At 39.5% G+C, this 15,023-nt stretch overlaps 1 protein-coding gene across 1 annotated transcript in view; it reads right to left on the bottom strand.

The window, feature by feature from the left end:
* Positions 1-1,427: 1,427 nt before the first annotated feature.
* The window catches only part of DISC1 (DISC1 scaffold protein), a 185,945-nt gene continuing 172,349 nt past the window's right edge, over positions 1,428-15,023 (bottom strand). The window contains exons 12-13 of the mRNA XM_033009509.2: positions 11,735-11,852; positions 1,428-4,133 (exon numbers count right to left, since the gene is read on the bottom strand). Coding sequence (XP_032865400.1) covers positions 3,985-4,133; positions 11,735-11,852 — 267 coding nt within the window. The 3' untranslated portion in view covers positions 1,428-3,984. The remainder of the gene's footprint in view (positions 4,134-11,734; positions 11,853-15,023) is intronic.

Below are 15,023 nucleotides of genomic sequence, written 5' to 3'. Positions count from 1 at the left end.
ATACTAGGCTGGAGTTTAACACCATTTGGGGTGCTGTCCCCTCCTCATTTTCTTCTTTAGTCCCTTGAGAATATGTTTGTGCAGCGGGGGTGCATGTGTATGAAACACAATGAACTACTCCAAAGCATGCATAATGGACTACTCAACATCAGCTGCTTCCTCATCTTGCAGGTCTCCTTGAGCAGTCCATTGCATGTGCTTTGGAAGAGCAATAGATCTTGTGAAAGGCCTAGAGCACAAGTCGTATGAGGAACAGCTGAGGGAACTGGGGTTGTGGAGCCTGGGGAAAAGCAGGTTCAGGGGAGACATTATCAGTTTCCACAACTACCTGAAAGGAGGTTGTAGTGAGGTGGGTGCTGGTCTCTTTTCCCAAGTAAAAAGTGATAGGACAAGAGGAAATGGCCTCAAGTTGTAACAGGGAGGTTTAGATTGTATTAGGAAAAATTTCTTCACCAACAGGGTTGTCAAGCATTGGAACAGACTGCCCCAGGAAGTGGTAGTCACCATCTCTGAAGGTATTTAAAAGACAAGCAGATGTGGTGATTATGAACATGGCTTAGTTGGTGCACTTAGCAGAGTTACGTTTATGGTTGGACTCAATCTTAAAGGTCTCTTACGACCTAAATGATTCTACGATTCTATTGTTTTGGCTGAAGTTTCTGCACAAAAAGCCTATGTGCCCCTCTCTCTACTCCTCAAACCTTTGAGGGCTGGGGGTCTTAAGGAGAGCATGTGTCCCTGGCAGGAAAGGGGCTTATTTCTGGTGAGATTCATGTTTGCAGGTGGTAGAACAGTCCTTGTGGAGGTGACAGTCCTAGCAAGCATGAATGAAAATGGTCTGTGGGACACCACGGGTACTCTGCTACCTCTCATCATGGCAACAAAGGTGTATGAGAGCATGACTTTGACCTCAGATACTGCTGTAGCTGGTACACAGTCGTAATTCCCTTCCTTCCACCCTTCTCCATTTTAATCTGCAGGCATGAAGGATGCAGCTGCACAGCAAGACCAGCTGAGCCAAGCCAGGACTCAAGCACATGTTTTACCTATTCGTATAGCTCACTGCATAGTATTTCTCTCCCTTTCACACTGAAAATAGTTACATTTTGCTGTGAGACTCTAGTCTTGAATGTGTCTTTAGACTGTTTCCAGAAGGCATCACAGAATTTCCCAAGCAGAGGAATCACTGCTGTCAACAGCACAATAGTCACACATGGTTTCTCCTTCCTCCCTTCTCCATTTCCCCCTTCCTCCTCCCCAATAAAATTTCTAAAATTATGTACACTGCACAGAACATAAACAGACACTGGTTTAGTTAAAAACATACTTCTCTTTATTTGAAAGTTTTCTATCTACAGATAAAAAAGGCAGCTGATACATTGCATAGTTAGTATACCTTTTTTTTTTTTTTTTTAGTATGCTTATTATTCAGCATGTCTGAGAAAAGGAATGATTACTGGCTTTAACTTCCCACAACAAACAGTGAAGTTAATGGAATAATAAATTAAAGTAGTAGTAGTAGTCCATTTATGTATAAATTAAATGTTAAGAGATAAAAATATGACATGAATGATGACTGATTCAGTTTCCCTTCTCCTCAGGAGTTAGTGTCTTATTAGAGTGGTTGCATAAGTTGAATTTTTACTAAAACACAGTGGTGCTCTGAAGCTGTGAAACACAAAAGCCACACAGGTTTTTTAATTGAATGGAAATGTTGTCAAGAAACCTTACTAGTGAGAATGAGGGTGCTGTTCTGCCCCTGGGATGGTTGGTTACTACCCCTGTTGTTGAGCCCTTGCTGCTGCAAGGAAGCAGAATTCATGCATTGGATGGGACTGATCCTGTCTCTAAGGCACCTATAGGGCCCCTTGACTGTTTACATTGCAGGCATTACTTCTTCAAAGGACCAAACTCCATACGCCCTCATGCGACCTTAGGGTACTGGCCATCGTCTCTGGGAGCATCCTTGCTGTCCCATATACATGCTCACAGCTGGTAACTCAGTACCCAGGCCCGCTGTGGTGTCAACCCACAAGGAGCTTCTACAGACCTTAAGGAAATAAGATCTGTAAGAAAGAGATCTGTCTTCTCAGTGTGCTTTCTCTTGTATTTACCTGAGCCCACGTGGGTTTCTATGAGTGCATTCTGGCAGCCAGGCTATGTGTGCCCAGCCAGAATGTCCCAGGGGAGCAGGTCCCAGGCATGGGCTGAATGTTGGGGTGCTGCAGGGTGCTGCCCGTGCTTGTCAGGTTGCCTTGAGCCAGAGACAAAGGCCTTGCTCATCTGTCCGGGGGACTTTCAGAAAGTGCCCATCTACTAGGGGGAGGTAGGTATTGAACAGGGACTGTCCAGAAAAAGCTTGGAGAAAGAAATCTGTCAAGCAGAGCAGCAAGAGATCTCCATTTGAGGCTGGGAATGGGAACAGAGTAGCAGAGTGCGCACAAGGTGAAGAGCCAAAGTCTTTACCGCAACATGGATGCTGGCCCATATATTACACAATGAGAAAAGTCAACTGTGTTCTGAATTACAGGGTTGTAATTCCACCCTGAGGATCTGATTACTACAGAAACCACCTGAGCTCTGCTCCCCTGGTTTGACAACCATATACTCCTGGATGCAATTATAATCCTGTTGTATGTCTCAGACTGCCTGGCACTTTTTTTTTCCTCCCTCTTTATGTATTTAACATTGAGGTAGAAGTTTCAACTAGTATTAAAACACAGCAAGAAAAGGAACACATTCTTAGTGGGCTAGTAGTCCAGTGACATTCAAAATTGCAATGTGGCTATAAAGTGATTGAAGTAGCAGAATAAAGTAATTCTAAAAATGTCAGACAAATAGTATAAAAAAGTACAGTATTGAATTGCAAGACATTTTCTTCATCTATTGGCTTAAAAAACAAACAAACATACATACTTTCTATTTTTAAAAGTATCCCTCTGCAAAAAGTGGCAGAAACAGAATTTTTTGTGATAGTAGAGGCATATTGGTATCCAGGTAAGAGTACATGATGAATTCCTAAAGGCATTAACTGCTTTGAACAATGATCTAAATATAGGTCATTTATATTAGTTGGCTTCAGTTGAGCATTGCTTTTATTTCATATAAAAAGACATGTTTAAGTATGTATAGATACACACACATGTCTATTGCAAACATTTCTGCATTGCTTATGAAGTTTATAAGGAAGATCAAAGTAATATAATAATAGTAATAAACTTTACAAGGACACTTAACTGATTTATTGTTCATACAATATCTAAATATAAGGAACGCAAATCACCAACACAGTAATTTTTTTGTGCTCTACAACCCCTGCAATACTAAAGCAAGCTTATAGTAATATCTAAATGAAGCAAGTGAAACTACTGCTATAGCGGCTGCTGTTAGTTACCTCCACTCTACTCTATACTACAGGGTAAATGAGGTCCAAATTTCTGTTGAAACAACTTGGTTAGTTTAAATTTCATCCTATTCATTTAATTATTGGCCAGAATGTGAAAATACATTCAGTGTAAGAAAGTTGTTAAAGCCAAAAGAAAAAAAAAAAAAAAACCTGCTTATTATTCTTACAGCTATTTTTCAAGAAATACTACATGTTCCAGCTTTAACACTACATTTTTAAATCAGGGAAGAAAAAAAATCCATGAGTAAGGAAGACAGATACTGTTTACGAGTCTTCAAGAGAACATTTCACTGACATTAAAAGCAACTTTGCAGACTCACTTGAAATGTATCAATTTGTAAGCCACACATTTACAGGGGCTGCTCTGCTCTGAAAGCTGTTTCCCAATCTGTGCCAAAACATGTAAGGCTGTGTAGAATACTTCTGATGATAGACCTCCAGGCTCTGTTTCTCCGTAATTGATTTAGTTATTAGTTATGCAGGGAGAGAAGAGATCCCTAAGGCTTGGTAAAACAGTATTCAGTTACTAAAAGCAGTCCTTTGTGAATTAATGTCATCCTACCAGCTCTTTCTGCTCATTATTCCTTCAAGTCTTGTTTTCCTGGACACCAGCTGTCACAGAGGAAGTCTCCAGCCTTTTCTTCTCCTGCTTCCCTGGCTGGCTGAAGCTGCACCAGCACGGTCTGGAGTGTCTCCTTCACCACCTGGATCTCCCTCTGCAGAGACTGTGCAAGCTTTATTAAGGAACAAATCTATAGGTGATTGGCAGTCCCTTTTCTCTTTCCAAGTTATTAAATAAATTCTTGTTCTACTGCTCACAACAGATGGCTGTGGCTATCTAATTGTAGCTTCAAGTTCTTCCAAATTGTTTGGATTAAATATTAATACATTTCTCACACTTGCTTTCAAAAAAAAAATCCAGGCAAACTGAAGTTCTCAAGTAGCATTATTTAGCACTTTAAAAAAGGGAGGGGATGGGGGATACTGCTTGGATACTGTTCTCAGGGGAAGGAAGGAGATGAAGAAACTGTACCATGGAGGCAGCAGCACAAGCTGCAAGTTCCCCACTGGAGGGAGGGTGGATTTCTAAGCCAAAGACCAAGGTGGATCACACCCCAGGCGAAGGCGTGGGGGCAGCGGGACCAGGCTGAGACATAAACCAAGTGACCACAGTGCAGGTGGCATCAGTGAGCTCAGCAATGTGTGCTCTGCAAGGCGGGGTGAGAATCTAGGCAAGTAGCAAAATTAGTTTATAGCACAGAAAGTGCTTCTGCTCTACTTACCTCCAGAAGGCTTTAATCTTAGCTGAATTATCAGTATAATTATAGCATAGAAAACACAAATACAAAGCTATATGAGGCACCACAGTGAATGCTTTGAACAAGTTGAAAAGCAAAGAGATTAGCAGTAGCAAGGTCATGCTGTCATGCATTAAAAGGAAAAAGGCCACCTGAAAAGCATCTGATAATTCCGTAAAAGTACTTTATTTGGTCAAGAGTTTTCCACATTTTAGCTGCTGCTGTCTAGTTCAAGTTTCCTGTAAGGCACTCACAAAGAAAATGGTGGCTAATGGCTCAGCCTATTACAAGACTTTCCCCAGCTCCCCAGTGACAGGGGAAGTTGCCACCACCCGACACCAAGAATAGGAAGGGTGCAGCAGATGGAGGTAGGACAGGCATGGAGACAATGGCAACTGCTGAGACACGCACAAGTTTTTAGGTAGCTGGGCTTCCTAGGCAGTACAGCTTTTTGTTCTGATGACTAGTCTCTCCTGGGAATTAGCACAGTTTGTATTATCAATCCATCAGCCTTTCTGCTGATAATCTTACGCATCAGTGAGACTACCTGTTGTTGAATCAAGTGCAAGGATTGGGTGTAGCTCAGTGAGACAACCAATATTATATGCTCTTCCACAGGTTAACCTATGTAGAGAGCAAAGCAAGCATGAGACAAGTCAGAGCCTGCTGATGCTCTAAACCAGTGACCAAGTCTATGACCACCCCATCACATTGAGGCCTCCTGCACAGGTGTGGCTGAAGAGCAAGGATCCCAAAAGACTAACCCAAGCAGGTCAAAGAAGAGAGAAATAAGTTAATTTCTAGCAGTAAGACATCAAACGATCTCCGAGAGCACCAGAAACTCACTTCAAGGAAGTGAAACAGGCTGACACTGAAACAACTCAATTTCAAAAATACAACACACACAAGGACTTCATCCTTTGCAGAGCTCATCCATTATGAAATGTTGTTTTGCTCGACCCCAATGTCAATGCAATGTCACGAAAAAAAGACACCCTCAGGTTATGTGAACATAAAAAGTGAGCTGCTACATTTGAAAAAACTGCAACTGGAGAGGACCACAGGAAAGCTGTACAAATCACTGCTATTTCAGGCAGTCACAGCTATGCCTTTGAAAAGCCTTTCAGCTGCTTTTGATTCTGTTATCAGTTCCTCAAAAGTTCATCTTTGTGTATTTACATACATTTACTGTGTTGTTGTTGTTTACACACATTTACTGTTGTTGTACTCTTAGTACATTCACCAGGAGTATTCATGCATACTTCTAATGTCTGGACAGCTCTATTAACCTAAAGGGATTCTATCTCTGATTACAAGTATTAACAGTACACACAAAACTTCTCCTAGGATCTCAAAGCACTGTACAAGGACAAATTAACCACGCTTTGCATCTTCTCTGAAATAAGAAACATTATCCTCTTATAAACAGTCTTGGACTGTCCACCACTCTTCAATTTAATTAAGATGCTTTGCTGAAAACCCAACTGGCAAAAGAGAAATTCTTCAGTTTATGAACACCATGAAGTCTCTGAAATTTAATTACTTCTGATGCGCAGGCTCTGACTACATGCTGTTATTTGTAATATCCCAAGTGATTACAAAATTCTTTTCAGGTAGAGAGAAAAAGCAAAATTAAAATGTTTTGCTGCCAGTGGATCAGAAATCTTGAAGGATGAAGGATACAGGGAAAGAAACTCTTAACCAAGGGAAAAACAGAGCAACAAGAAACATGACTGCATAGTTTACCTACAGCAAGTTTCATAAATAACACCACAGCCAGCTGTAGACCAGTAACTGTCAAATAAGCCTTTATGACAAAGCAAAATATACGATATAAGGCTGAGCATGGAATCTCCATCTACATAGAGAGGTTATAACTGGATGGAACAGCTTTACTAATTTTAAAAATGCAAAAAACTTAGTTTTGCATGGGTTCACAGGCAAATGCGTCCTTCATGCTTAAAATCTCTATCCAGTGCTACAAATACTGAGCCAGTATGAAAGGCAGGAGCCAAAACAACTTTCAACTAGGAACATTTTCCAGTCCTGCTCTCTTCCTGTAAAAAAACTGACAATTAAAGTACTTGGGAACAGCTTCACACAAACATAATCCCTATTCTGTAACAATGCTGCAGCTCTAACCTTGTTTTGGTTGAAGCTTTTCACCTATTTGATGACTTCTCTTTAAAAACTTGATCATTATGACAGAGTCTACTTACTGTAGATTTACTTAATTTTTAGAAAAAATGGGCTCATCAATGTATCTTCTGTTGTCTCAGCACCGATGTTTAAGGAAAAGAGACAAAAGGTGGATATCACAAATCAGTTGCCTTCCTATACGTAAGGTTAGAAATGAAGGGTATATTGTTAAGACAAAAGGCCTTTGAAGGACAGTCGAGGACTACCGCAGAGCTGACATAAGGGCCTATGGGATTTTGAAGAATAACTAATTTTGGACATCTAAAGAGGAAATTAAGTCTTGAAGAACAGAAATAATCAGAAACTTTTTTTTTTTTTTTTAACCTGGTTAACTGTTCTGCTTGTTTCCAACAGCTGAACATTACAGTGGCTGGAGACAGAAACTCAGCTAGATGTCCTGCTACATAACTTACTGATGTGTATAAATAGCTAAAGGGTGGGAACGAGGAAAAGGGAGCCAGACTCTTCTCACTAGTGTCCACTAACAGAACAAGAAGCAACAGGCAAAAATTCCAAAATAGGAAATTGAATCTGAATACAAGAAAACATTTTTTTTTACTGTGACAGTGATCAAACACTCAAACATGTTGCACAGACAGGTTGTGGAGTCTCCATCCTTAGAGATTTTCAAAACCTGAGTGGACGTGATCCTGGGCATCCTGCTCAAAGTGACCTTGCTTGAGCAGGGGCATTGGACCAGATGATCTCAAGAAGTCACTTCCAACTAAACGATTCTGTGACTGTGTGTGCTATGTGCCAAAGGACCAATGAAAAGGCAAGACAATTAAATGTTTATTTGGAATGACCTGGGTTTTGGCCTCTTAGAAGTATACTCTTCAGAGTGAGGAAAGACACTGACCAAGTCCCTACTGCTCCTATATTGAGGCCTGTAAGGTCTCCCAGCAAGAAAGCAAAACAGCCTTTGGAAGTCCATCACTCACTTCTCCTTACAAAATACAGGGGTGCTTGTGGTACTGAAACCAGATTAGAAATTTCCCATGTCCCCCCTCCATTACTGTCTCCATCCTTCATATCCATGAATGTGTTTCTACAAACTAACATAATACCCCTCCTACGTAAAAAAACCAAAATACTCCCTCAAAAAACAACTAAACAAAAAAACTCCAACAGAATGACTGCAACATTTTGAAAAATGGATCAATTCGGTGGTCTGGATATCGGCTGTCTCCACATCACTTGTTCCAGCAGAAAATGGAAGACAAAGAAGCTGCAGCACATGAGTGGAAATACACTGACCTACCTCCATTATGACACAAACACCACAAGTGGAACCACATTCTCTCAACATGATGCACGCTGGGAAGGGCTCACCCTCCTGTCATCCATAATAAAAATCAAAGAGGGCACCATTGCCACCTTTCACTCTTGTGGGATCCCAAAATTTCCTACCGGTTCACCAAGGGTGAGATTCCTCAGTGAGGTACAGTCAGGTCTAAAATTTACACTCCTGATTCTGTTGAAAACCTGCAGTGGTATAGGGCTAGACTTGTATGACAGGCTCTTGTACAACAACGGTGAAGGGTTAGCAAGGCAACCCGCAATGCCTCATGAATGTTTTAGGCACAAAATTCTATTATCAAACTAACTGTTTAAAATTACCATTTTAGGGCAAGGAATGGAGATTGCTTTTATAATAATAAATAGTCCAGTCAGGTTTTCTTCCAACAAAAGCATTTTCACCAGGAGGAACTGTTACAAGCATTTAAATTGTCTATCAAAATGTAACTGCTAATTAAGAACAAAAATGACTGTGAAATTGCAATATAGGCTCCATTTAATTTTACTGGGAATCCCAGGCCTTTACACTGTCAGGAAAGTAACACCTCTCATCAGCTCTGTAGACACCAGAATGAGTCACCTCTTGTCCTTTGGTTTTTCCAATTAATGATGTGGACTGTTTTTATACACTCACCAATGATTAACCATAATTGAATGTTTTGTGGGTTTATTTGGTTATACTACATAGAATTTAGAAAGTATGTCATAGTGCTACAGAGGAGCTCTTTCTCTACCCCCTCCATTGTTTGATGCTTTTTATACAAAAGTACAGTTTCATATTTGCTGTGAAGGGCTCCAGTAATAAATGAGAATCCCAAGTGGATCTGTGCCTATACTCAGGACCAAGAAGTATCACTGGATTTCTCCTTTGTTCAGGTCGTGCTGGCAATTACAATGAGCAGCATGGTTGATTTAAGTGTGCTATGCCATCAAAATGTAGAATGAAAAACAATGACATCTGGGATTTTTCTTCTAATACAAACTTAATTATTAATCAAAGCTATGAAACACACTAAACACTGGCAAATGGCTTGAGAGCACCAGGAATTTATTTTTCTCAGTGGAGTCTTTAAAAGTCTTTTAATAATCAGACAACAGGACTAATCTACATCTGTGCAGCCCCCAGTTAGATTTTTCACCCAATACAGTTTGTAACATTCAAGTGTAAGGCAGTCTTTTTGGGGATTAGGGAAGGGTGAAAATAACCAACAAATAAGTATTTGAAAAATGTATCCTGCTTTCATTACAGTTCCAGATATTTAAGCTCCTGCTCTCAGAGTTCTACAGATTTTTAGTGGAGACCACACAATTGTCCAATATTTAGGATGAGAAATTGTTTTATTTAAAACCAAATCAAGTACTGTGTAAAAATATAGATCCATCTATTAATCATAAATTCTACTAATAATTAGCACTATGCTAGTTCCTGCAATATACACGTTACCAATGAGTAAAAGTTTATTTTATAGGCACTGAGCAGTTTTTATTTAAAAAAAAAAAAACAAAAACCAAACAATCTACAGGTCTGCAGCATTGTGGCAGCTATTTTTCTCATTCCTTTTTGAAGTGTAGCACAGTGATTACATATACCAGATGGTAACATTTTATGCACATTGATCTGGACTACCTCTGAAATAGCAACTGAATGTTAATGAGGGGTAGCTGAATTGCTGAACTGCTTCTCTGTGTGTCCCTGTGTTTTAAACATGGTTTCTTATTTTGTGACTGATGGTCTTGCTCAGACCAGGCTATCAGAGTGTGCATTTCTGTGTTCAGATAACGTGAGCTGAATTTCACTGATGGAAGAAATCAGATCCGTATCAGACAACTGTGGCTTAGAATGAGACTAATCTACAACTCTTCTCAAACTTTCTATGATTAGATTTTATTTTTTCAACCAACTCTTGAGAGTTCCATAGAAAATACAAGTACTGCTATTTTACATACTTGTAGTGTATTTTCTTTCAGGAATCAAAAAAAATCAGTTTTCCAGCTAATTTCACCTTACCTAGTAAACTGTAACTATGATCAGACTGACTGATTTGAATATGAACTTAAGTCCACTGCAGAGAACCTGTAACTTCAACCATCGGTGTTCTTCCATTAGGGTCAATGAGAAAAGCTCATTTGAGAGCTAATATACATAAGGGAGGAAGGAATTAGATGCTCTGCACACATATAAGACACATGCATCTGTATTGCTCTGAAAAGAATGCTCACAGATAGCATTGGGGAACACAAAACACGCTGTAAATATAATTAAAAGAATATTGCAAACTGGCCTGTGGTAAATATAAGAAAGTACTCTTTCCATACATTTAAATGCTTAGAAAAGAAAGATCTGAATTAGTAACAAATTAGTGAATGGATTTCTGATTTCTTCCCCCTGATGCAACCCCCTCCAGCACCTTTTCCCTCCACCCCCGCTTAAAGTTTATCATTCTGATACCTTTAAAGAAACCAAGTTTCTAGAATAGGAATTTTGCAGTGAACTGGCAATAGATGCCCAATTACCTAAAACACAGCGGTATTTCCACACACTCCATTTATTATCCTTTCTCTAAACTTACTCCTGCAGGACTGCCTGCCTCAGCTTAGGAGGAACTGAATCCTCCTTGGCACCGTCATCATCTAAAGTCACTTTCAGGTGTCTGTAAGGGCTACTCTGCTAATCTCTCCAACCTGAACTCATCTTTCTTCATTATTCCATTGTCTGACACCTCTTCTCTACTAAAACCTAACCAGCTAAGTACTCTATCTTCCTTAGCCTCACTGCTTCTTATTCTCTTTTCCCTTTCCTAGAAGAACAAAATCTCTTTTATGATAAATCTTTCTATGAAAGTTACAAATGATACAATGCTCTGTGCTCTTAAATTTTGAAAAATATCTACAGGTGTAGGCCCAATGAATGCTTCCTAAAGGTTAAGCAATTTTCAATCAGATACTAAATGACAGATGAAGCACAGAAAGAGATAAGGGTGCTTTATAAGACATCATCTCATCTGGTTACTTGCACTGGAGTGTTAGAGGCAGATTAAATTGCGTAAAATGCCACATGATGCATCTGCTGCTCATTTTTTTTTAACAGGAAAAAATCCCAAACTACATGTGACAATATACACAGTCTGAGTCAATACTGTAGCACTTAATTTAGCTAAATCATGTTGGGAAATGCAGGTAAGTGGACACTTGTATCCATGCAGCTTTCGGTGCACTAGGTATTTACTTATGAGCATTACAAACAAAAGGATTTTAACAGTAGAATAAAGGCTTTTCAGTGCCTAATCTCAATTTACAAAGAACTAACTTTTATTTAAATCAGCTAAAGATGGATCAGATCACAGTGAAAATGCTCTGTAGGAAAACTTGCTACAACAAAAATGACCACTTCATCATGACAATCAGTTCTTCCCTTCTTAATGGATTTAATCTGCATTAACAACTAGTATTCCATGTGAACCTGAAAGGCAAGTATTTTACATATATACTTACGTAGATTGATAAATATCTATAGCTATATTAAAAAGGATATGAATAACTCCTTCATCAACTCTGCAGGCGGAACTTTGCAATTGATCTTCCAGATGCACCAATTTCTCACTTATTGCTTCACATTTTTCTCCCAACTCTGCAGAAAATATGAAGAACTCCTACAGGAAGTTGAAAAAGAAAAGAAAGCATGTTTGCTGCTGACTGCATTTTTCTACACCAAATTTGCATCAAATTAAGGGGGAAATAAAATATTAGTAAGGGGATATGATAATTTGCAGTGCTAAGGCATTGCCTGAAAACAAATTCCCATTACAGAGACAAAAAGTTCTTACTATATAATAAATTGGTGATTTATATGAAATGGAATGAGCTTGTGGTCTCAGCCTATTTCCCAGCAGAAGAGAGTCATGATCCCACTTTCAGCAGAGGATTAAAGGCGTGTGAAGATTGAGTTGCTCTCCCTCTTCCCTGTTGTCTCACCACAGCAAGGGAGGAAAATCTCATGCTGACTACACCATTTATGTTCCTAAATTTGATGATGTTCATGTAAATAAGATTTACACTTTTAGGCCATTTAAATATTTCAAGCAGCATCACTTTTGGTATCTCTTATAAACACAAAATGTACTTACTTTTTTAGGAAAAATTCTGAATATAATACTTAGGGACTTTGCTCAGTTGATCAGAGAAAATGCATCAAAGTCTCAGAGATTACAAGAGGGAACTACACTTTTTTTACTGTGTTACCATGAAACAAGATTAAATTTTCAAAAATAATGCTTCTCTACTTAGGACTTACAAAGCAAAACACTTTTTCTATTTTAAACTGAGTATTCTAAACTTCCAATGAGTTTGCCTGCTTTCAGATATACTGCACAAGGGTAATTTGTATCTTTTATCATTTGTATCAAGTACTACTTTGAGAAATGACCCAAATAAGCAGCAAATACTGGGGGAGCAGGAAAAAAAAAAAAATCAACCAATTTGTGCAGCACTGAGATAAGCCTCTCCTCTCCCTCCTAAGGCATCATAGTGCTGTCTACAGTGAATGACGGGTTATCTGTAAGGAAAATATTACGGTGCCAAGATAAAGTTCTGCTGGAGCCACGTCAGAAAAACTGGAGTCATTCATCAGCTGAAATCCAGAAAACTGGATTTTCTCTAGACTTAGTCTGCACACTCATCCATAAAGCCAACTGCGCATGTGGCCATATACAACCTTCAGAAATTTTTCTCCTTTAAAGTACATGGAGTCCTTTGCACTGATCTGTTGCTGCAAGAGCAGCCATCAGTGGTTGTTTAAGAGAAGTCAAGACTTCAATCAAAGGCCTTCCAAAGAAACGACACTAATACTTGCTGGAACACTGCCCATTGTGAAGCAATCTGATTTTTGTTTAACACATTTACCAGACCTCAGCTCTGTGCTATCCTTACGCTTTGCGTCACACAGTGCATCACGGAGTCAAATGTCAGAAGAGCTCTGCTTGCTGGCACATCCTCTGCTACAGCACAGAGCTTTGACCTTTCTGCTTTCCTAGGTCTCCTGGCAGACATGGCTATGCAGCAGGTCGCACAGGTACACGACCAGCTGCAGCTTGAATCCTGGACAAGTAAGCTGCTGCTGAGAGGTCACATTGCAAACACCCGCAGCTTAGACACAGAGAAGCGCATGAGAACCAACTGGCTGAGTCCCTGGCTATGTGCATGAGACCCGAGCAACCATATTCAGAGCCACTACCAAACATCAGAATATACAGCAGCAGTCCACAAAATTTATAGACATAAAAATGACCCATTGTTTTTAAAATGAGAACAGGGGACAAGATACACGTTCTCCCTGCGGCAACTAGGAATGTCCTGTCCTCTTCTCAAGACCAGGGTCAGAAGATGAGGAACAAGTCTCCCATCCAGCTGCTAAATCATTATTCAGTACACCAGCAGGACTCCACATGCTGTTAGGGAGTGGGATAACCCAGGCAATTTATATCAATAGAAAGCTTTTAGGGAATCATTCTGTGACATGCATGCAAGAACAGATGACAGTTGTCTAACAGAACTTTGCTCTCAGGCTAGAAGAGTCAGTAAATTGCAAAAACCTAGTACTCTGAAAGCACATCTAAAATTACAACCGTCTAGAAAAAGCTGACCTCTGAACACTGATTTTTCTCTAAGAGTTAATTACACATAAGAAAATCAGGTGTTCACATAACCATCATCTCAAACACACGAAAAACAAGACAAAAAACACTCAGGGATATACAGTCATTGAACTGATAATTTAGGAAGAACAGCTTTTAATTCAGGCACAAACCCCTACATATTTCTATGGCAGACGAAAGATGTAAGTGAAATTTTCAGACCAGACTCTTTCTACAGACTGTGTATTTTGATAAAATGAGTTAGTCCTGTACAGATCCTGAAGAACTGATATGTTATAGTGACACATAAAAAGCAGATTCTTGCTTTTATAACATCAAGATATTGAATACTTTAGTCTGATCCAGTCACTGCTTTTATCAAGAACTATTACTATATGAGATTTTGGATCCCATTCACACTGTCAAGAAAGATGACACTTCTAGTGCTGATTTGAAATCATCAGTTACTGCAGACAGAAACTAAAGTAAATGTTACAGTACAGTCCTGAATACCTATGCCATTGAATATATTTAAATATAAAAAGCATTATAAAGATATGCATTACAGTAGGGTATCCCTTTCTTTTTTAGGGCATTGTTGATGGTAGGAACATTTAGCCAGATAATCATTCACCCAGTTAGTACTATCATCATTTGCTGTAAGAGAAGATCTATTTCATCCACATTAAAACTGCCCTCATGTTTCCTGTCTCATATGTGCAAATACCAGGAGTTCACTGGGCAGCTAATCTAAATGATAAGCAGACTGGCTGGATTTGTCTAGCCCTGCTGTGAAGATCTACAGTTGCAAATTTTTCCCTATTCACTGTGTCAGTGAATGTACAGGGCAAAACAGGCCTTTTAGACCTACCCCCTTCACTGAACTTCAGGTGGTTTAAAAGATGCTGGAGACAGCACTTAGATACCTGGTTGGCAAAACAGGCTCCAAGTTGCCAGCATGGCCTAGCTCTAACGTGCACAGATCCTGAACACCTGAGATAAAATATATATGAAATCCACCATCACAGTACAGTTCGATGACTACACTTACTGGTGTACTGCTACATACTCTGATTTCATGTTTGACATTTTCTTTTCCCTTTTAAAATAACACTTTACAGCCAAGTAAAGAAAGGTCCCAGGAAGGACAGAAGACCCAGCAGACAACCTCCCGAGACCCTAGCATTTCAG

Source organism: Tyto alba, unplaced genomic scaffold (genome assembly GCF_018691265.1).
Source record: "Tyto alba isolate M040663 unplaced genomic scaffold, T.alba_DEE_v4.0 Super-Scaffold_22, whole genome shotgun sequence".
Classification (NCBI taxonomy): domain Eukaryota; kingdom Metazoa; phylum Chordata; class Aves; order Strigiformes; family Tytonidae; genus Tyto; species Tyto alba.
The sequence above is the reverse complement of the archived record's forward strand: the minus strand, read 5'-3'. Positions and strand labels throughout refer to the sequence as shown.